The 24,458-nt window shown below is 43.4% G+C and overlaps 1 protein-coding gene across 4 annotated transcripts in view; it reads left to right on the top strand.

Moving 5' to 3' along the window:
• Window positions 1-24,458, top strand: part of cmpy (crimpy) — a 350,040-nt gene that overhangs the window by 35,278 nt on the left and 290,304 nt on the right. For 3 of the 4 annotated variants that reach the window (XM_033485565.2, XM_076523852.1, XM_076523853.1), the window contains exon 4: window positions 20,810-21,034. The exons of the other annotated variant lie outside the window; for it this stretch is intronic. In XM_033485565.2, coding sequence (XP_033341456.2) covers window positions 20,810-21,034 — 225 coding nt within the window. The remainder of the gene's footprint in view (window positions 1-20,809; window positions 21,035-24,458) is intronic. 4 annotated transcript variants of the gene reach the window in all.

Here is a 24,458-nt window from a genome sequence, read left to right as displayed (position 1 = left end):
TTCGATAGATCGCGATATTTCGCCAGCGATCCGACCTTCTCGGTTCTTGGACGTTGCGGCCACCGCGAAACAAAATGGCTATCGAATTTTCACCGATCGGCCTGCCAAGAGTTGATACTCGCGAATGCGAACATGCAAACGTTCGATTTCGATGTTTCGAAAGAAAAAATATGACGCGCGACGAGTCGATCGATGGATCGCCCCGTGGGGCGCAGCTGCCAGCGTTATCAGCACTTATCGGCACTTATCGGCCGGATATTTGATTTTCGGGGAGGCCGCAATAAAATCGGGAGGGTCGCGTAATAGTTGGTTTGCGGTCGGAAGTGGGATTCGGACGGACACGAGGCCGCCTCGTGCGTCGTCCACGCGGCAACCCCGCTTCGGATCGAATCAACAAAGAATAGTCTATTCGCTGTTCCGAACGGTGGACGTTAACTATAGTGGCTTGCTCTAGTAGCTCACTCGCTCATCGTTTGAACCAAATAATTGTCTTCAAATGCATTGTTTCACACTTCTTTTGTATTCGCATCGATTTACAACAGTCTACAGGGTGTCCCAAAAATGTCTCGCAATCCGGAATTGACGGGTTCCTCGGATCATTTGGAGCAACTTCTTCCTTTACAAAAATGTTCTCCGAGGCACCGTTAACGAGTTATTGACGAAAAACAGTGACCAATAAGAATCGAGCACGGCTGACGCGAGGCGGCCCAGCCAACCAGCGCGCGAAGCCCAGTTCCGCTCATTGGCTCGATCGCCTCGCGCCAGCCGAGCTCGCCACTCATTGGTCACTGTTTTTCGTTAATAACTCGTTAACGGTGCCTCGGAGAACATTTTTGTAAAGGAAAAAGTTACTTCAAATGGCCTGAGGAACCCGCCACTTTCGGATTGCGAGACATTTTTTGGAGACCCTGTATATACAGACAGAATGTACAGTATCAGATTCTGTACAGTACATATCAGACTCTGCCGTCCAGAGAAATAGCCTCGCGCAGAATTCAGCCGTACCTAAAAGGTTAAGAGTTATCGCTGCTAAACGGAGCTCTAACAATTTAGACGACATCTCTTAAATATTTGAAGATAAATTTCAAAGTTCATTTTGTCGACGCGAATTTTCTTTCGAAAAAAAACACTTAATATACTTTCGTAAATTGTATATTCAATAAATAAACTATAGTATATAATATAAGTCATTTAAAAGTTCACGTTTGATTCAACGAAATTTCATATTTACATTTCTCCTCTTCAAAAATATTACACAGATGATTTGAAATTTGAGGTTATGTAAGCCTATCCCGTGGCAAGCAGCGCAGTAACCAATGCATCGAGCGAGAAATAGATTCAATTACTGCGCCCAGCGATGAAAAATAGGTTCGGTTACTCTGCACAATAAATAAACTACTGAAATCGAAGCTGAAAACAAAATATTCGAATAAACAATCGCTGTTTCGTTTTTCCGTAATATTAATACGTTTCACCAATACAATTAACATTGTGACATTTAACCTAGAACGAACATATTTTATTTTACTGAATATCGATCTTCATTCGTCCGGTACTTTCTTAAGCTTTCTCGCAAGCTTTGCAGAAAATTTCTGCGAATTCAGCATCAATAAATAATATGTAATATGTCTATCGTATTTTAATATATTTATATGTCGCATTTTAAAATAAATAATTGATTGAATTTAAATGAAAAAAGATTGATACGTCTCACTCAATAATTATAAAGTTAATTATAATTGTAAACCAACGAAAGGCCCAGTAATTGGCTACGCCACAGTAACTGGGTCCACTGGCACAGAGCCATGGTGGCTCGCGGTCCCCGGTATAAACAGCAGTTTGCGTCGCCTCGTCCCGGACGAGTTTACCTCGTGCACGCTGAATGCATCACGCTTACAGTTTATATAGATTTATATACGGAGTAATGCGGGCGTAAACTTCACACCGCGCGCTGCACATTGTCCACTGCACACTCGCCGCGCACCGCGTCGCGTCCCGTCGCGTCGCGTCGCGCCGTGTTCGAGGAAAAATACGAGTCGCGCAGCCTCGTAATGTTCGCACACGCTCGGGAATATTCTGATCCCGTGTACCTCGACAGACGCGACGCGACGCGACGTGGCGCCCGGCGCCACGCTTTTACGGACACCCTGTACAGTACACGGCTATTAAGGAGATATGTACTTAGGTATGTGTGTTACGTTGCCGCAACACAACAGGAGAGTCTATACCAGGTAATGCGAGTATTCTCGTTCCGATCGGAGAATTTTGCAGGACTTATTTTTATTTAACGTTGTTTCATTTCAAAATATACTCTTGTTCAGGAATAACATCTATATTCGCGTGTGATTAATAATAATGCTCCTAATAATAATTTATCGACGAAAGTTTCCATACATTTACTTGCTCAGTTTATCTGGAATAATAAAATATGCTGTTCCTCCGTTACCGCATACTATGCGGCATACTACTATAACTTTAGAGAGTGTCCCAAAATTATAGTACCTCCGAGAAGTGAGGGATTCCTGAGGCCATTTGAAGCAACTTTTTCCTTAGCGAAAATGCAATCCGCGGCTTCGTTTACGAGTTATTAGCGAAAAACATTGACCAATCGGAGCGCGAGTGCGGCCGGCGCTCCGCCCTCGCGGCCAATGCCGCGTAGCGCCGGTGTTCTGACGCGGCGGCAGTGGTCGCGTGGGCGGGGCATCGGCCGTACGCGAGTTCTCGTTGGTCAGTGTTTTCCGTTAATAACTCGTAAACGAAGCCGCGGATTGAATTTTTGCTAAGGAAAAAGTTGCTTCAAATGATCTCAGGAACCTCTTACTTTCCGGAAGTATCATAATTTTGGGACACCCTGCATAACTAGAAATCTATAACTAGAGATCTATAACTAGACCGCGAATTCTATGCATTTTTGATAAAAATGACTAGGACCAATATAGAACTGTAAAGACTCCCGATGGATTTCAGCACACTTTCATATTATACACAGCTTAATAAAATTATTAAAAGAGGAGAGGCATTTTCACATGTAACTTATACATATGTACCTCTTACTATTAATTTAGATAATTTTTACTTCGCATAACAGTCCTTAGTCCAATTAACAACGTTGCGAAATTATAAACCACGCCTTAAATTCTGTTTGAAAGCAATAATAATATATAATTCGTAACAATAACACGAATAAATCGAATTAAAAATACAACAGCATACCACGCTTTAAATTCAGTTTGAAAGCAATAACAATATATAATTAGTAACAATAACACGAATAAATCGAATTAAAAATAGAACAGCATACCACGCCTTAAATTCAGTTTGAAAGCAACAATAACATATAATTAGTAACAAGAATCCGAATAAAATGACTTAAAAATAGAACAGCATGATACAGACTTCAACAACAGTGCGCATCGCGAAATTCGCCCTGTCGTCGCGCTGTCCTCGGAGAATCTTCGAACATCCTAGACTCCGGAGTACAATAACCCGTGCGCCAGACCTTCGAAACTTCGATTCGAAACTTGAATCGTAATCGAATTTAACCGGCTAGATCATCGACGACGACGACGACGACGACGATACGAGTTCCCGGAGAATTTCAAGGTCCGGAAAGTAGGCGTCCATATTTCGTCCGGGCAACGGTCCCGTTCTAGTTAGGCGGGACGATTCACGAGAAAGGGTTGCGCCACGTCGGTCGAGCGATCGGTATCGAGATTAACCAGGGAACGTGACCGGGTTGCGATTCCGACAGAGAAAAAGCAGCAGAGTAACTCTTTCGTGAAAGTTGGCCGGAGGAACCGGCCGACTTTCCGATACGAGTGCACAGGGCGCCCGGTTACAGCACGGTTACAGCAGCAGGGTTGCACGTTCGCGCGGACGCGGGCTGGAAGTTGGAAGAGCCCCACTTTCTCAACGTCGAGCAACAAATCTTGAGAATAGCCCGGGTGCGCGGCCGGGTTCGACGGCATTCCTATGCAACGGTTTGTCTGCGAACGTCTACCGTCCACGGTTATTGGTACGGCTCTGTCGGTTGCCGGCTACCGGTTACCAGCCGGCAGCCACCAGCTATCAACTACCAGCTACCGGCGAATTCTATGGGAACGAGTACACAACCGCGAGAGTCCATAGATCACCCGCCCGCGATTCGGACCGTGCATACAAACCCTGATACTCTCTGTTGCTGGGCTACGTGGATCGAACCCGCTTCCCCTGTGGCGGTGTGTCCGATCGCCCTCGTTCCGCGGCGAGAATTCTGCCAAGAAATACGTAGTTCGGTAGCTCCGTCGTCGTTCTCCTCGTCGTTCTCCTCGTCGTCGTCGTCGTAGTCGTAGTCGTTATCGTTATTGTTATCGTAACCGTTGCCGCTCTGCCGTCGCCGGTCTCCTCCTATCCGGCATCTGCTCCGGCGACTGGCTAAAAGTCGGAGAAACGCGGAGTCAGTGATTCGAACTGAAATTAGAGAGACCGTGACTGCGCGCGGTACGCGACAGAGAGACGTAAATTGAAATCTCGAAGAGAGAAGACGAAAAAATTCCAGTGAAATTAAGAGGAATTGTAGCAGGCTGGCCGACTCGAATGATCGAGGGACGTGTCTCGTGGATGAATTGTTTCTATTGTACGGGCTGGGTGAACGTTTTCGGGAGAGTCGACCGTTTGAAAACTGTACCGAGACTTTAGGCTTTCGACTTTAGATTTCAGGTTTTAGGCTTTAGGCTTTATACTTTAGACTTTGTACTGACTTGTTCAGACTTTAGAATTCAGACACTATAAACTTTAGACTGTAGGCTTTAGGCTTTAAACTTTAAACTTTAGGATTTAGGCTTTAGGCTTTAGGTTTTAGGCTTTAAGCTTTAGGTTTTAGGTTTTAGGTTTTAGGTTTTAGGCTTTAAACTTGAAACTTTGACTTCAGGCTTTAGGCTTTAGGCTTTAGGCTTTAGGCTTTAGGTTTTAGGCTTTAGGCCTTAAGCTTTAGGTTTTAGGTTTTAGGTTTTAGGTTTTAGGTTTTAGGTTTTAGGTTTTAGGTTTTAGGCTTTAGGTTTTAGATTTTAGACTTTAAGCTTTAGGTTTTAGGTTTTAGGTTTTAGGCTTTAAATTTTAAACTTTAGGATTTAGGCTTTGGGCTATAGGCTTTAGGCTTTAACTTTAGGCTTTAGACTTTAGACTTCAGATTTCAGGCTTTAAACTTTAAACTTTAGACTTTAGGCTTTAGATTTTAGGCTTTAAATTTTAAGCTTTAAGCTTTAAACTTTAAACTTTGGCTTCAGGCTTTAGACTTTAGACTTTAGGCTTTAGGTTGTAGGCTTTAGATTTTAGGTTTTAGGTTTTAGGCTTCGAGCTTCAGGTTTTAGGCTTTAGACTTTAGGCTTTAAGCTTTAGGGTTTAGGCTTTAGACTTTAGACTTCAGGCTTTAGGCATTATGCTTTATGCTTTAGACTTTAGATTTTTAACTTTAAACTTTAGACTTTAGACTTTCAGACATTAAACTTTAAACTTTAGACTTTAGACTTTCAGACATTAAACTTTAAACTTTAGACTTTAGACTTTCAGACATTAAACTTTGTTTAATTAACACATTAAACATTAAACTTTAAACTTTAGGTTCTAGGCTTTATGGTTTAGACTTTCGACTTTCGACTTTTAAATTTCGACTTTTGGCTTCAGATCCACCGCAACTGTACGTTCACCAAAGCATTCTTTTAACAGCGTAAAAGTAAGCAGTTGAGAAACGAATGACTTCCTGAAACCCTTCTCTTTAATTTTCCTATTTCGTCTGTTCCAACAACCTAACACCAGACTGCAGGATCTCGACGCGAAATAAAAATTATCCAAATCAACTATAAGAAGCACGAACAACATGAAAATCAAAATTGTCTCTTTCAATAATCGTAAGAAGTCGAATAAATAATCTGTAACAACATCCTTAAACTCATCCAACGCGCCTCGCAGTTCCATACTCGATCCCTTAATGTTTCTTACGAACGCGCGAAATCCGCAGTCCGCCGATTACCTGTTACCTACACCGCAGTACGGAAAGCACAGAGAGACGCAGCACTTTCATCGGGCGCTGCACGTTGCTGCACATCGCACGTTGCGCGTTGCACAATACGCGCTAACACCGACTGCGCCTGTCTCTCTCTCTCTCTCTCTCTCTCTCTCTCTCTCTCTCTCTCTCTCTACGATCGTCGGCTCCGCGGAGGCCACGTTTCGCCTCCTAGATGCGGTACATTGTTCGATCTGCGACAGGAGCCCGTTGCGACGAACAGCATATCCCTGATGGACGCGTTTCCGAGCTGGCATTTCGGTTTCGTTTTCCGACCTTGTCGCTTGTATTTAACCCAGAAGCAACGAAACACGTATCCGGATTCAGTCCTCCTCCTGTTTCGGGTTCAGTTTTTCGCGAGAATCGGGAATCAAATATGCGCGAGGCGCATCGGACGGTATCAGCCCCGATGAAACCGGCCCCGCGGCTCGGAACGTTTCCAGTCGCACGATAATCCGGGCGCATTCGTACGCGAACAGCAGAAATTGGAACTGCGATGTCGGTACGGTCGTAGCCGGCACGAGTTACGAACGATTCATAATTCTCCGAATTTCTGTAGCCTCCTCTCTGCCGGCACGACCCGGCCAACCGTGCGCGATCGAAGCAGATTTTTCACGGTGTCTCGGGAATTATGCGCCGCGGCGGGTTTAAGCCAAGGTATACGTCGTATCTACGGCGAGATATATATATATATATATATATATATATATATATATATATATGTATGTATCTCTCTCTCTTTATATATACATATATATACGCGCATGCATAGGCAGACTTTCGGCCGGCGCGATGCTGCAATCGATTACTTGCTTTATTTCGCCCGAGCCGTTGGGACCTCGTTGCGAGCCGTTCCGAGCCGCTCCGAGCCCTGTTATTACACGGGGAACGGGAATGGGAACGAACGGCCCGTGTCGGTGTGGCTGTAAGCCCCGATCCACGCTCGCGCGCTTCTATTCGTCTCGTTTCGCCTCGGCCCGTCTCGCCTCGCCTCGTCCCGTCTCGTCGCATCTCGTCGCATTCCGTCGCATACTCGAGAGTATCGGCTCGATGGGATTGCTCGGTTTCTCGCTCGAGCGAGACTCGTGGCGTTACACTCGGAAAAGACAGGACTCGGATCCGACACGGGAGATAGACGAGTCGACGCGGCGCGGCGCGGCGCGCCGCGGCGGACGGACGGGTGCACGGCTGGACGGACAAACGATGTTATAACATTGATCGACAAGGGAGATCAACCGAACGCAGTCGGATCTCGCGATTTCAAGTCCGCCGGGGTACCGATCCGGACGAAGAATTTGTAACCGCCGCACGATGGTCCCGGGAAAACGATATAATTTGTGGCGGCAATTCAATTAGTCAAATTTCACGTTTGAGTTGCATTCGTTGCGGCTACAGTCGGCGCGCAAATTATTCGATGTAGCTTTTCGAACGGAATAACGTTTTTTTTTCTTTGATAATTGGACCGAACGATTTAATTTGGTTTCGAGGGAGGTTGGAGGAACTGGTTTGCCAGACGTATGGCCAAAGAATCGTTTGTAAAAGTTGCAATCGGTTTGGATGATCGAAAGATTTTTAATTGATGTTTCTTTCAACCGCTTTATCCGAGGCTTTAAAGAGAAAACGAGGAAACCTTAATACGAAGGGAATTTGTAAAAGTTATTATAGCAAGGTTATTTCTGTTTTAAAAGGTGCGCGGATACTTTGTGCGCCGACTGTTCGTGTCGAACATATCGTGGAACTTCGACATTAACCACCCCATATAAGACTGTGTAATTGGATACAGCGTTATAAAAGTAAAATTATAAAATTGAGATTAGAAGTAATTGTTCTAATTAGTCGTCACATAATATCGTTATCACGTAATAATGGGTTCCTGAGGTTATTTGAAGCAACTTTTTCCTTAGCAAAAATTCAATCCGCGGCTTCGTTTACGAGTTATTAACGGAAAACACTGACCAATGAGAGCTCGCGCACGGCCGACGCCCCGCCTACGCGACCACTGCCGCCGCGTCAGAACGCCGGCGTTGCGCGGCATTAGCCACGAGGACGGAGCATCGGCCGCACTCGCTCTCCAATTGGTCCACGTTTTTCCTCGATAACTCGTGAACGAAGCCTCGAATCGCATTTTCGCTAAGGAAAAAGTTACTCCAAATAAGCTCAGGAACCTCCCATTTCCGTATTGCGAAACATTTTTTGGGACATTCTGTATTTCAACTGATTATACATGTGAAAAGCATATTTTAGCTCGCGTATACGAACCGATCGCTATCGTTAGAGTAATTAATTTCGAGAGTAGCGAGTGTAAACCGTGCTTTACGCTGCGGACACGATCTCTGGAAGAAGCGTAAAAGGCGAACGAGCCGAAAAACACGGACAGACACACTTTGGTCGGAGAAATGGAACGCGTAAAAATTTGATGGCGAGATGTCTCGCTGCTGGCCGGATGTTGAAGGGTTTCAATTGGTCGGAGGGATTGTCGGGGTCGCAGGGGTCGGCCCGGGAGTTAGAGGAGTTAAAGGGGTTAAAGGGGACGCGCGATCGGTCGAGCGATTAATTTGAGCGCGGGTTCCATAATCGAAAGACGAGGCAGCCACCGTTAAAACGCGGTAAGCAGTGCGCGAGATTCAATTTAAGAGGTTAATTGGGATTCACCGCGGCCCCGCGCGCAAAGGGAATAACTCTCAAAGTTCCGGAGAAATTAGGCGCACGGCACGGCACTACGCGGGCTCAACACGGCTCTGCGCGGCTCCGTCACGGCCTCCGAGCCTCTTGCAACTTTTTCGCCTATTTCGAGCTCGTCCGAATGCCTCGGCAAACACGGTGGCAAGCAACTTTGTCGTAAATTCGGCGGGATGGGATGAACAATGCAAAGGGTGTCATGTAACTGAGTGCACAACCGCACAGGCGGTTTCTGCGTCAAGAAATAAGTCGAATAAAAGGAATAGATTTCATGGAATTTTTTATTTTCTTTTTTTTGCACAATAATTGAAAGGTTAATTATAATTTTTTTAAAAGTGTTATTACTGGAACTACCAAAACAGTCGAAATGACTGGTTTCTGAGTTTTTCTGTTACAATTCCCGATATCATAAAAATATAATAATAAACTGAATTGGAAGTTGTGTTATACATTTTTTAATTTTTTTTATACAATATTTAGAAGTAAATTACTTGTAATTTTGTCTTAATTATTAACACTAGAACTACCAAATGACTGGTTTCCGATTGTTTCTTTCACAATTCCTATAAAAATATGATAATAAACTGAATTAGAAGTTATGTCATAGATTTAAAAAATATTGTTCATACAGTATTTAGAAGTAGATTAGTTATAGTTTTTTCTTAATTATTAACACTAAAACTACCAAACCGAAAATTCAACCGAAATTACTGGTTTCCGATTGTTTCTTTTACTACAAAAATGTTTCCGTCATTCAAGCATATATTATAATAAAAATCGTAGGAAGCTTATACAAATTCAATCTTGTCATTGTTACAAAACAATATGCATTAGTCACGTTTAGGACACGGAACAGCAGAAATTTTAAGTAAAACGTTTTTTTATAACATCGCTATCGGAGGAAATGTTTAGGTGGCCTAATTTTGGACGGAACACCCTGTATATGTAGAATAAATTTGCTTCACTCGAGGCCTTCGTTCCGAGAAAAAGATAGTTAAAAAAAAAAACGTATTATCGAGTAAAACTCAAGCGGCGCGTCTGACCATAACACACCGATTCTACTTCTCGTCTGAACGCAGGCCACGCGAACTCGACGCATCTTCTCAGCTACAGTAATGTCTCTCTAATTGACGCTCGGATTGTCCACAAAAATGGACAATTTTGGAAAAGGGGATACGATTGTTCGAGCCTTGTGGCTCGTTTTTTATGGTTATCGATTGTCAACAACTATAAAAACGAGTTGCAAGGCTCGAATAATCGTATCTTGTCTTCCGAAATTGTCAACAATCTGAGCGTCAGTAAGGGAGACATTACTGTACAGTAATGTCTCTCTTATTGACGCTCAGATTGTCCACAAAAATGGACATTTTTGAAAAAGAAGATGCGATTATTCGAGCTTTGCGACTCATTTTTATAGTTACCGATTGTCAACAATTATAAAAATTAGGTGCAGCGCTCGGACAATCGTATCTCCTCCATTTTTGTGCGCGATCTGAGCGTCAGTAAGAGAAACATTACTGTATCTCGAATGAAACAAAGCAACGAATGAAAAAAAAATGTCATTCTACTTCTTCAGCGTATTTTTTTAACGCGGAATCGTCGTCGGTGCGGTTGCACCACGACACCCTGTATACGAACGATAAATTGTATTCCGTTCGCGGAGCAAACGGATCGGTCCGTCCTCGCGGAGTCTCTCGAATCGCGATCTGTTCGATTCGCCATTAATTTCTCGGGTATCGTATGTACGTACGTTATCTATACTGCGGAAACAACGTTTCCCTCTGCCAAGTCTGGCAAAATAGAAATTTCGAAGCGGAACGTACGCTTTACGGGCATCGCGCTCTTGAAACATTCATGATCTCCGCCATTGTTCCAACACGCATCGCGGCGGATCGGTCGGCTTTACCCTACGAAAAATCGATTCGTTCTCATCCTCGTTTAACCTTTCGTGGGTCGAATACCGATTCGATCATATCCCCCGGATCCTTTTTCACTTTTATCTTTCTCCCGGACGCTTTTCCAAGCTTAGAACCGTCGGACGAAGCCGGGAAAAGACAACCATAAAGAACGGTCAACGCTTCGACGGCCGCGCACGCCAAAAATCTCAAGAGTTTCGTCAAATTCGAGTATTTAATTCGATCGAATTCGAATCGCGAAGCGAAGTTATGCGATATCGATTACTTTTTGTTAGCATTTCTGCCTCTTGCGAATCCTAATAGAACTGAGAAATATGCAGGGTGTCCCGAAAATGTCTCGTAATCCGGAAATTGGAGGTTTCTGAGGTCATTTGAAGCAACTTTTTCCTTTGCGAAAATTTTCCCCGAGGCTTCGTTTACGAGTTATCAACGAAAAACACTGACCAATAAGAGGCGAGCTCGGCTGGCGCGCGGCGGCCCAGCCAACGAGTGCACGGAGCCCAGTTCCGCCCATTGGCTCGGTCGCCTCGCGCCAAATGATCTCGTCTCCGATTGGTCACTGTTTTTCGTTAATAACTCGTAAACGAAGCCGCGGATCGCATTTTCGCTAAGGAAAAAGTTGCTTCAAATCACCTCAGGAATCCCCTACTTTCGGATTGCGAGACATTTTTGGGGCACTCTATAGAAAGAAATGAGGAAAAAATAGAATGGATCAGCGTGAAAGTGAAATTTTAAATAATTCTGTAACCCACATATGGACGCCGCGGTAGTCACATGGTTAAAGAACGCCGCGTTCGAAACGACGCGATTGTGTCTAAATTACACGAATGCGCGACGATAATCGGCGACGTGTTTTGTTGTTGCGAACGCGGATTCGCGAACCGAGTGACGCGACGACGCGACGGCGCGACGATGCGACGACGCGTCGGACAAAAGCCGAAAGGCGAAATAATTCACGCGCGACGCGAACGCCGCGTTCGTTTCACCGAAGGCTGTGGCGCGGTGCGCGGCGTTATTAAATAACGAAAACATACAATAATATGCTCGGCGGCTCATAATCGCGTCGGATCATCGATCATTGTCCGCGCGACGGCTAATGAGGAAGCATAGCTCTAGTTTCCGGTTCGTTTAATTGTTACGAACCGGCACGTAGCGCGCGCCGGACCTGGGAAACAAATACCTGTCGGGCCGAACGGTGCATTTTGATGCGTTGCGGTGCGGTATGCGTCCGTTGTCCGTGCGTTACGCGCGACTTTCTGCGTTCGCGATCCCGCAAACCTCTGCGTGCACGGCGCACACCCCGTGCACAAATTTTTTGTCCTGTCGCACAGCGCGCGCGGCCGCGCCGCACCGTGTTTTTCGCCAGCGGATGACTCCGCGGCACGATTCCAACGGCACGATTTCCGCAGGACGTGCGCCGACTGATCAAGTTCCGGTGTCGTTTAGCCCTTGTAATTTACTTAGCGCCTCGCGAGAGCCGCCCGTTATTTTTCATAACGGTATTTACTCGGTAACCGGGGAGCTGTATTTCCGAGACGCGACTCTCTCTCTTCCTCTCTCTCTCTCTCTCCTCGTCTCTCGATCTTCTGCTCTCTCACTCTTTCTCTCTCTTCCTCTCTCGATTCTCTGCTCTCTCTCTATTTCTCTCTCGATTCTCTGCTCTCTCACTCTTCCTCTCTCGATTCTCTGCTCTCTCTGTCTCTCTCTCTCTCTCTCGATTCTTCGCTCTCTCTCTCTCTTTCTCTCCCTTCATCTTCCGATTCTCTGCTCTCTCACTCTTTCCCTCTCGATTCTCTGCTCTCTCACACTTTCTCTCTCGATTCTCTACTCTCTCTGTCTTTCTCTCTCTCGATCCTCTGCTCTCTCTCTCTCTTCCTCTCTCGATTCTCTCCCTCTCTCTCTCTCTTCCTCTCTCGATTCTCTACTCTCTCTGTCTTTCTCTCTCTCGATTCTCTGTTCTCTGTCTCTCTCTTCCTCACTCGATTCTCTGCTCTCTCACTCTTTCTCTCTCGATTCTCTGCTATCTCACTCTTTCGCTCTCGATTCTCTACGCTCTCTCTCTCTCCCTCTCTTTATCTCGATTCCCTGCGCTCTCTCTCTCTCTCTCATATATATAAATATGATAGGTTCGAATAATCGTATCTTCTCTTCCAAAATTGTCCACTTTTGTGCACAATCTGAGCGCCAATTAGAGAGACATGTAGTGCCTAGCGATCGACAAAACCTTAAACTAGTAAATAAATTCTCTCTAATTGACGCTCTGTTTGTAAACAAAAATGGACAACTTGGGAAGCGGAGATACGATTATTCGAGCCTTGCGGTTCGTTTTTATACTTACGAATTGTGGACAATTATAATAAAAACGAGCTGCAGGTCTCGAATAATCGTATCTCCATTTCCCGAATTGTCCATTTTTGTGCACAATCTGAGCGTCAATTAGAGAGACATATAGTTCCAAGCGATCGACAAAACCTTAAACTAGTAAATAAATTCTCTCTAATTGACGCTCTGTTTGTAAACAAAAATGGACAACTTGGGAGACACGATTATTCGAGCCTTGCACCTCGTTTTAATAATTATTAACAATCGATAACTATAAAAATGAACCGCGAGGCTCGAATAATCGTATCTCCTCTTCCCGAATTCTCCATTTTTCTGCACAATCTGTGCGTCAGTCAGTGAGACATTACTGTATTTGCGCCGGTACGACGAAACACGCGAGCAGCGGTTTTGATAAACTTTTCGAAAGCTGCGAAAAGAATGGCGCCCGCTTACAAAAAGTTGTTCTATCCGAAGAAAATGGGATTAAAGTTTACAGTGGCTCGTCGGGGCAGTTTAGCGGCGCTTCTCGGGACGGGGTTCGCGGAACGCTGGTCGCGGGTCGCGCGCGACGTGGGCCGGGGGACGGGGGACCGCCGGGGAACGAGGTGCTGTAGCGATAAGTGGGTGCGCGGAACAGAGATAGGAGAACGCTTTTATGCGGGGCCGGTGACGTCGAGGACGAATAAAAATAAAGGAACGCGTCGCGCGCTCGTTGCAAAATCATCAGCTCGCGGATACATCAGCGGGCATTGTTCCGTAACGTAGCCGCGCGGCGGTGGCCGTAAATGGCGGAAGAGAGGCGCTTAAAGCGCGTTAAAGCGGTCTCTTTCGGAATCAACGTACCGAGGCTGACTCCTTTGTAATTCGAATCGGCCGAGCTTTGCGAATTTCACGTTACACCGTCGGAAACATGGTCGGGGACGCGATCCCCGTGAAAACTGAACGAGACGCGTCTTCAACGTTGTTCGGTGTACGGTGTACAGTGCGCCGCGATATACAGGGAGGGGGGCGAGGCGGCTATGGGATATAGAGTAGATGCGACAGGGGATACGCTGTATGGGATATGGGATACGGTGTACGATACACAGTATACGGTGTATATAGAGTACACAGTATGTTTCTGTTACCTTCAGCTGGAAGCGCGTCAACAAACTTTTCGTTTACAAATTCACCGGCGAATGCGTTATCGTTGCTGCCCGGAGGGCTAGAAGAGCCAATTACTGTACCCTGTTAGCAACCTTCGGGAGTTTACGCTACTGTAAACAACTTTAGCAATTTAATTGGCGTCTCTTAAGAACATAAAGGTGAAATTTCGAAGTTTCTTTTGTCGACGTAAATTTTCTCATGATACGAGTAACGAATCTGCTCGGAGTACAAGGAGCATAGGAAAAACAGTTCTGGGAGCCAGTTAATGTGCGCCTACGATCTACGCAAAATTCGTTACCCTCGGTTACTATGCTCCCTCTCTGTATACCGAGCCTCGATAACTGTGCACAATAAATATTGAATACTCGTCATAATTTCATAAATTTTACATTCTGTGAAACAAATATCAGGTCTACCGGAAAGTTCTGTCCGTTTTTTAATTGAAATATAACACAATTTTCATACATTTAATAATATCTATTGTAGAATATACTTTCCATCGTTACTTATGACTTCTTGCCAGCGTGATGGCAACTTGTAAATGTCATTTTTAAAAAATGATTTATTTTTAGAGGCGAAGAACTCAACTAGTGCTTGGTCGACATCGGCTTCGGTTTTGAATTTTTTTTCCTGTAAAAAGTTTTGCAAAGAGAGAAACAAGTGATAATCGGAGGGTGCTAGGTCTGGGGAGTATGGTGGATGCGACAGAATTTCCCAGCCTAGCTCTGCGATTTTCTGACGAGTCGCCAAAGCAGCATGTGGTCTGGCATTATCATCGGTAGCCATGTTTTCACGATCGCGTCTCACTTAATAACGACATGAGACATCTTTGTTTCAGTTTATTTAGGAGAGTACATGTGTGTAAATGCAACGATAAAGAGAGATAGTCATATATGTCTCAAATCAACATGTGCATACAGATTGAAACTTGAAGTGACACTATCGGACAGAACTTTCCGGTAGACCTAATATTTAATACAATAACGAGTCGTTTAAAAGTTCATTAAAAATTTGTTATACGATAAATATAAACCGTCGATTATGCTTGAAAATGAACGAAAGGCACAGTAATTGGCTACTCCACGGTGACCACGAAAGGCACAGTAATTGGCTACTCCACGGTGACCACCGAAGGCACAGTAATTGGCTACTCCACGGTGACCACCAAAGGCACAGTAATCGGCTAGTCCATAGATAACTGTGCACAATATGTAAATATTTAATACTCGTCATAATTTCATAAATTTTGCATTCTGTAAAAAAAATATTTAATGCAATAACGAGTGGTTTAAAAGTTCATTAAAAATTTATTATACGATAAATATAAACCGCCAATCATGCCTGAAAGTGAATGAAAGGCACAGTAATTCACGGTGACCACGAAAAGCACAGTAATTGACTACTGCACAGTAACCATCGTGAAGTAGCCAATTACTGCGCCTTTCGTTTACTTCCAAGCATAATCGACCGTTCACATTTATCGTACAATAAATTTCTAATAAACGAACTTTTAAATAACTTGTTATTCCATTAAATCGGTTCGATTGGCTCCACTGCCCAAAGACTACAGTAATGTCTCCCTTACTGACGCTCAGATTGTCCGTTAAATTGCATAATTTGGGAAGAGGAGATACGATTGTTCGAGCCTTGGCGGCTCGTTTTTATAATCGTGGACAATCTATAACAATAAAAATAAACCGCGAGGCTCGAACGATCGTATCTCCTCTTCCCAAATTGTCCATTCTTGTGCGCAATCTGGGCGTCAATTAGAGAGACATTACTGTACTTTCTCGAAAGAACGGAAGCTTCTCGCAAAACACCAAAACGAACCCTCGAAGAAAAACACAAAAAAAAAACGGGAAAACGCGGAAACCTAACGCGCGGAAACGCGAAACCTAAAGAACACGTTCCCGTCGAATATTCCACGCGTACTTCAAACAAACGACGGAACCGATCTTGGCGCCGGTCCTGGCGCCCAATTCCGGTACCGGCGCGCCCTGCACCCTGCACTTTCGACGCTGCACGCTGCCCCCTCGGAAACGATAGATTTCGTCGAACGTGACCCAGTTGCGATCCGCGAGCGTAAATCGGACCGGGTCCCTTGTAATTTCGGGTTAGCCGTGCGGCCTGTTTGCGCAAGTTCGCGCATGTTCGCGCTGCGTCCGGGGGCTTTTCTTGATCGAAAGGCGGTCTTGATCGGATCGTTCGCTCTCCCGGTGTGTACTCGGCGAACCGCGGCCAATTAGCCGGAAGCGCGTTCGGACCATTAACTGGAAATGAATTCGCGTTTAGGGGTTTGCCTCGACGCGGGTGGTCGATCGGTAAACCGATCGGCAAATTCGATTTCTGGGGCGGTCGACTGTGGATTATTAAACTTATCGATCGCCGGCAGCTCGGGTCTAGCCTTGTGCGCTGCTAGGCCTCGGTTAGATCTGAACGGGACTGGTTCTGCGACATCTGTACTGGTTCTGGATTAACAGTCGGATGCCGGATAACTCGTGGCATAGGCAAATTACGAAGGCGTGGTGGTTTTTGGGCGGTTCGTCGATCCAATTTGTTTACAATGAATGAGCGTTGGTTGCCTTTTTTTTTAACCAGTTGCGGTTAATATAATAATATAATAATATAATGATAGAATGATATAATGATATAGTAATATAGTAATATAATAATATAATAATATAGTAATATAATGATATAGTAATATAGTAATATAGTAATATAATGATATAGTAATATAGTAATATAGTAATATAATAATATAGCAATATAATAATATATTAATATATTAATATAATAATATAGCAATATAATAATATAATAATATAGCAATATAATAATATAATAATATAATAATATAATAATATAATAATATAATAATATAATAATATAATAATATAATAATATAATAATATAATAATATAATAATATAATAATATAATAATATAATAATACAATAATATAATAATATAATAATATAATAATACAATAATATAATAATATAATAATACAATAATATAATAATACAATAATATGATAATATAATAATATAATAACCAGTGGCGCCTCCTTTTCAGAGCGCGCACCTATATGTGTCGCGAGAATCAAAAAGACGATTTTATCTAACAAATCTAACAATTTTATTCCTAATATTTACTTATTCATTCAACATTAACCTATACTGCATAGATAATAAACGAAAAACGCAGGAAAAATCAAATGCTTGGAAAAGTTAAAAATTCAAATTGCTGCTGCAAAAGGTGATTGCAGGCCGCAAAACTCGAATAACCGTATCTCCTCTTCCCAAATTGTCCATTTTTCTGCACAATCTGAGCGTCAGTTAGGGAGACATTACTGTGTTAGGCGAAGCAAGGAACGACGATGGCACTTTGCACGTCGAACGCCGATATCGTGATTCTATTGTAATCTTATTTTTATAACAATGTAAACAACACCTTCGCGTAGGATCGGCCTAAAAATATTCGAAACATCTTGAAACTTGAGAATACGTTTTTATTTTCATTGAAATTACGATTGAACAATCGAACTTACCATCGTCGAAATGACCGATTTTTAATTTAGCGATGCAACAAACTTTGGAGACTTTCTTCGTGGGAAATGCGATTGAATAAATTACATTATTGAGGCAAGTTTTATAATTAAAACTTCGCAAAATCCAAATGAATTCTATGTTCTCGCTCTTGCGAGTCAGTGCACAACACAGTCGCCGTTACAGCTCGGTACGTTCGCTGCTAATTAATTTATAACTTTACTATAATAAATTTCCGATATGTATTGTTAGTATGCAGAACAATGCGCATGCTGATAATAACCGAATAGTGGGTTGTATAGCATAATGAAAGGAGAGAAAGGAACGACGAAGGCAGAGGAAAGGTCGGCGGAGTCTTTTTTGCCCAAATACAATAATTTCTCGCGCATGGTCCCTCGGCTTGGTAACAAAAAGTGGACAACTTGGGTGGAGGAAATACGATTATTCGAGCTCCGCGGCGATGTTTTTATAATTCTTGATAATCGGCGATTGTAAAACGGGGCTGGGCAAAAATAGATTTCTGTAATTGCAAATGGACTATAAATATAATAATGCACAGATATAATATAATAATACAATAACACAATGATATAATAATGTAATAATGTAATAATATAATAACACAGTAATGTAATAATGTAATAATAGAATAATACAATAACACAATGATATAATAATGTAATAATGTAATAATGTAATAATATAATAATACAATGATATAATAATGTAGTAATATAATAATGTAATAATACAATAATACAATAATGTAATAATGTAATAATATAATAATATAATAATACAATAATACAATAATACAATAATACAATAATACAATAATATAATAATGTAATAATATAATAATACAATAATAGAATAATACAATAATGCAATAATACAATGATACAATAATATAATAATACAAGAATACGATAATACAATAATGTAATAATGTAATAATATAATAATATAATAGTATAATAATACAATAATATAATAATGTAATAATATAATGATACAATAATACAATAATACAATGATATAATAATGTAATAATGTAATAATATAATAACATAATAATATAATAATGCAGAATGACAAATAAACTCTTTTTCAAATAGTAATTACACACGAACGTTACATAGTCAAATATACATTGAAACTGCTGATTTCCATACATAACTACTATTATATTTCAAGAAAAGTTAACCCGTCAAATTCTCTATAAAACACCGAAAGCACGTGTTCGCAGTGTCCTGTACAAAGCCTCGCGATAATTATTCTGTCTTTCCCCTGGAAGTTGTCGGTGGATACGCGTGCATTGTTCGCGATAAGATCGGCTATCTGGTTTCGCGCGTCGCCCGCAATTGAATACGAATTTGTCGTTGAAGCGAATGGGTTAGAGGTTGGTTGGATGCGGGCAACTATGCGCTGCCTAGGCGCTGCGAGACAGCCGTTGCACTATTTAGACACGCGGCGTTAGGAAACCGCGTTATATTCTCTAGGGCACGATAGAAGCCTTAGTTCGATCCGACGTACATGCATGCGCGCATAACGTATGTACACATGCATACATACCTATATACATGTATACATATACATATTGCCAGCCGGCCTGTTTACCAACGTTAGGTAACCGCCAGCGTAATTGCATAGACTTTCGCAGTATGCACCGATGCGACGAACGTTACGCCGCGCCGCGCGCGACTTTACGCTGACCGGCGAATGTGTTTTCTTTTTTTTCTCGCGAAGTCATGTCCTCTCGTCGCGACGAGCCGACGAATAATTCATTCGCCAGCGCGGATAAAGTTCAGGATTATTTCTCGACGCGGCGGCCGGCGGCCGGCCGGCGTCGTCTCGGCGGCCCGCGAAACTTTCCGCGCTCGTCGAAATGTTCGACCGGAATTACAACGAGCCTTCGTTTTTAACGGCGCGTGGGAAGCCGGGTCCGGTTCTCTCGTTCCTTACAAAAATTCCGTCGAAATACCGCTCCGCGGGAAATACCGCGGAGAGATTCTGTTGAAATACCGTAACGATTCCGCGGATGGAATTCCGCGAGGATTCCTCCGGCAGTATGCGCGCGCGAGCTAATGAATCGGTTTAACAATTTCCAAACAGGAGGCGTCTTCATATACCGCGCGATTCCCGGAAAATTGGAGAAAATTAGAGAAAATTGGACGTGGGCCCCGTTTCGACTCGCGACGTTTCCGCGGTTTAATTGCGTAGCCGAACCCCCGTGTAGTTACCGCGGCCAATTTCCTCCTCCGCCTTTGCTTTGTTTACGGGGATAATTAATTAATTTTGTGCTCATCGAATTAGGCTGTATTCATTTGTTTCAGTCGTCGAACAAACGAATTAGAAGAACAAGAGATATTTATTCGATACGTTTTATTCGATGAAGTTCGTGTTCATTGCGACCGGAAACGAACTGCGGGCACTGCAATTGATCGTCCCACATGATAGTAATAATAATAACAATAATAAGAATAGTAGTAATAATAATAATAATAGTAATAATAGTAATAATATTAAGAATAATAATAGTAATAATAATAATAATAATAGTAGTAGTAGTAATAATGGTGATGATAATAATAATCGTATTTATCGACAGAATAAACCTTTTGCCACAATGAGAGAGAGAGAGAGAGAGAGAGAGAGAGAGAGAGATATCGTAGCAGCATATATTTTTATATTATATTTTATTACATTATACATATACATATATATATTTTATTATATTATATTTTATATATATGTATTAAATGTTATATAATTATAGTACGAAGTAAAAGTAAAAGTAACAATGAGAGAGAGAGAGAGAGAGAGAGAAATATCGTAGCAGCATATATTTTTATATTATATTTTATTACATTTTATACATACATATATTTTTTTATTATATTATATTTTATATATATTAAATGTTATATAATTATAAAGTAAAAATAAAAGTAATAATTAGAGAGAAAGAGAGAGAGATAAAGAGAGAAATATCGTAGCAGCGACGCAAGAACAAAATAAAGAAACGGAGTTGCGGAAAGCAATCGGCCATTTTTGTTGTCCGCGTTTGCTCGATCGAACGTGCCCCGTTCGTTCGATGGAAACCTATGATCCCGTTCCGGAAGCGCGCGTTATTATGTCGTGGGATTTTTGCAGAGATTCCGGGAAGATGGAGGAGGCACTGTCCGCTCGGGCCGGTAATGTCGGAGGCCGGATGCAACTTGGTTTCCGAGGGGATCACCGGGGAGAACGGGAACAAGGTGTCGACCGGGAAATGCGTCTGCGGGCCGCCGGTGCCTTGGTGTCCAGATGAACCACGGCCTTACGTTTACCAGACGCGATACGAGTGCAAGCTCAATTTGATTGCGAAAATGGGATACGGTGAGTACACGCTCGGCTCCGATCGATCAGCGACTCCAATAATCCCGATAATCCCCGGCCATCGCCGATACGATGCTCGATTGCGAGCATCGGAATCGATTCCGAACGATAATTATCTTAAACCGCATCCCCTTGTCCCGGACCGTTTCTGTTTCCGCTTTCGTTTTCGTTCCCGTTCCCGAACGGTGGTCTCTCTTTTCCGCCGGAACCATAATCGACCGCGTGTTCGGCATGCCTCGTGCAAATTCGCGTCGCGAGCGGACGTCGGCGGTTCGCCGGCGCGTATTCTTATTGTCGTTGGCGAACGCGTAATTGAGCCGTTTATTTTGAAAGTGGCATAAGTCACTTTGTTCTTAAGTCGATATACAGGGTGTCCCAAAAATGTCTCGCAATCCGGAACTGACGGGTTCCTCGGATCATTTGAAGCAACTTCTTCCTTTACAAAAATGTTCTCCGAGGCATCGTTAACGAGTTATTAACGAAAAACAGTGACCAATAAGAATCGAGCACGGCTGACGCGAGGCGTCCCAGCCAACCAGCGCGCGAAGCCCAGTTCCGCACATTGGCTCGGTCGCCTCGCGCCAGCCGAGCTCGCCTCTCATTGGTCACTGTTTCTCGTTAATAACTCGTTAACGGTGCCTCGGAGAACATTTTTGTAAAGGAAAAAGTTGCTTCAAACGACCCGAGGAACTCGCCGCTTTCGGATTGCGAGACATTTTTGGGACACCCTGTATTTAAGGGTTTGCGTTTTAACACGTTTAAAAATATGGATGCTAACTTTCGGGAAGATTTACTTGTATTCGTTATCTCAGGATACTGATATTTTTCTCAGTATAAATAATTTTTCGTATAAACATTAAAAAATCACCACTTTTCATTACGGTAAAGTGACTTATGCCACTTTAAAGAAAAACGGCTCAATTATAGCGCGCGAACGACAGCGTTTACGTTTTTCCGCGGGACTCGGACAAAATTAGAAACGGATTACCAGTTTTATTAGCCATTTTATCGGCCTTTTTTACTATTACTCTTTTCATCATTGGCCTTTCGCTATTACCGTTTCTATTGCAGGTTGTTCTATTATCCTCTCTATTAGGCGTTCTATTACTCGGCTTATTGCCCTCTTTTTCGGCCGCGGGAAGCGTTTCATCGAATAACGAGCCTTCCTTCATATTTGATTCCCAATTTCATCAATTGCCCCTTGAAACCTGAATTTGCATAAATAACTTGGTCGGTGGTTCGCTTGGACCGTGGTTCCCGTGATCTTGATTGAGTAAACTATACGTATCAGCTCGTTATAGGAAGTATCTGCCGCGGATAACGACGGTTCTATACGGTTTTTGAATAAGTTGTTCTCTAACAAGTATCGAGCACCTAGCCCTTTTATCATTGATACTCTAATTATCGTTATCGTATTCGTTAACGTTATCGATGCCCGTTATCGTTATCGTTACGGTTATCGTTGTCCTCGTCGTCCCGAGATACACCTAAGAACCAGCGCGATCGTTAGAGTATCTTTCGGCATTATCCGATTATAGTTGTGTGTACCGTACCGCTTGTAAGCTACAATAGCCCTGTTGCAGCGCGCTTTCGGCTTTCCGCTTTCCGCCCTTGGCTCGCGGCTTTCATCTCGCGATTCTCTGTTCTCTAACTCTCTCTCTCGATTCTCTGTCATCTTTCTCTTTCTCTTTCTCTCCCTCGATCTCTCTCGACTCTCTGCGATCTCTGTCTCTCTCTCTCTCTCTCTCTCTCTCTCGATTTTCTGCCCCCCCTCTCTCTCTTTATCACTCCCTCGATTCTCTGTCATCTCTCTCTTTCTCCCTCTCTCTTTCTCCCTCGATTCTCTGTCATCTCTCTCTTTCTCCCCCCCTCTCTCTCTCTCTCTCTCTCTCGATTCTCTGCTCTCTCTTTCTCTCTCTCTCTCGATTCTCTGCTCTCTCTTTCTCTCTCTCCCTCTCTCTCTCGATTCTCTGTCATCTCTCTCTTTCTCTTTCTCTCCCTCGCTCTCTCGACTCTCTGCGACCTCTGTCTCTCTTTCTCTCTCTCTCTCTATCAATTTTCTGCCCACCCCACTCTCTCTCTCTCGATTCTCTCTGCTCTCTCTTTTTCTCTCTCTCTCCCTTTCTCACTCGATTCTCTGCTTTTTCTTTCTCTTTCTCTCTTGATCCTCTGCTTTCTCTTTCCTTCTCTCTCGATTCCCTGCTCTCTCCTTCCTTCTTCCTCAATTCTCTGCTCTCTCTCTCTCTTCCTCGCTCGATTCTCTGCTTTCTCTCTTTCTTTCTCTCTCTCTTTTTCTCGATTCTCTACTCTCTCTCTTCCTTTCTCGATCCTTTGCTCTCTCTCTTCCTTTCTCGATCCTTTGCTCTCTCTCTTTCTCTCTCAATTCTCTCCTCTCTCTCTTTCTATCTCAATTCTCTGCTATCTCTCTTTCTCTTTCGATACTCTGCTCTTTCTCTCTTTTTGTCTCTTCCTCTCTCTCTGTTTTTGTCTCTCTCTCTCTCTCTCTCTCTCTCTCTTTCTCTGTCTGTCTGTCTGTATGTTTGTCTCTCTCTTTCTCTTTCTCTCTGTTTGTCTGTCTGCCTGTCTGTCTGTTTGTCTCTCTCTCTCTCTCTCTCTCTCTCTCTCTCTCTCTCTATCTATTTCTCTTTGTTTCTCTGTGTCTGTGTGTCTGTCTGTTTGTCTGTTTCTCTCTATCTGTCTGCCTGTCTCTCTCCCGTTCTCTCTCTTCCTGTTTGTCTGTGTGTCTGTCTGACTGTCTGCCTGACTCTCTCTCTCTCTCTTTCTCTATCTATCTATCTCTCTATCTCTATCTCTCCGTATGCGCGTGTTCTCTAGGGCGCTCCGGAAGCATTAGCTTATGGTTACCACGAATGGTCACTATGGGCACCAGTTACCTTCGATCTCGCGGTAAACTAGGCTACCGATTCGGTTCAGATGCGTCCGTGTTGGGACCACCGGTTCGACGATCGGGCCAAGCCGCGGAGAAACGGCCCTCTGCTGGGCCGTAGCTTCTGATTTCGAGTAAAACTTCGGGAAAAAGAAACAATTAATTTATCCCCCGCAGAGTTTCCGGCTCCCGGATTCGCTGGTCGGAAAACTGCCGATCGCTCGATTAAAATAGCGGTCTCGTATCGAAAATTGTGTCGCGAACGAGAACGTTCGAATGGCCGCGGAAACATCGCAGTTCCCCCTCTCTCCCCCCACTCGCTCTTCGCTGATTTCCTATTTCGTTAAGGACCGAGAGCGCGGCTGTAAAACAAAAACGAGGCGGAAAGATTGGATTTGAAAAACGAACAGGTCGTATTTACGTGCATTCCCGGTATCCGGTTGACATTCTTTTTAATAACGCTCCATCCATATGCATTATCGATCGCGGGCCGGCTCGGCGAGGTTCGCTGCGATGCGGTGCGGCGCGGCGCGGCGG

The sequence above is a fragment of the Megalopta genalis genome, chromosome 7 (assembly GCF_051020955.1).
Source record: "Megalopta genalis isolate 19385.01 chromosome 7, iyMegGena1_principal, whole genome shotgun sequence".
Lineage (NCBI taxonomy): Eukaryota > Metazoa > Arthropoda > Insecta > Hymenoptera > Halictidae > Megalopta > Megalopta genalis.
Note: the sequence above shows the minus strand (reverse complement) of the source record. Positions and strands in the feature narration are given on the sequence as shown.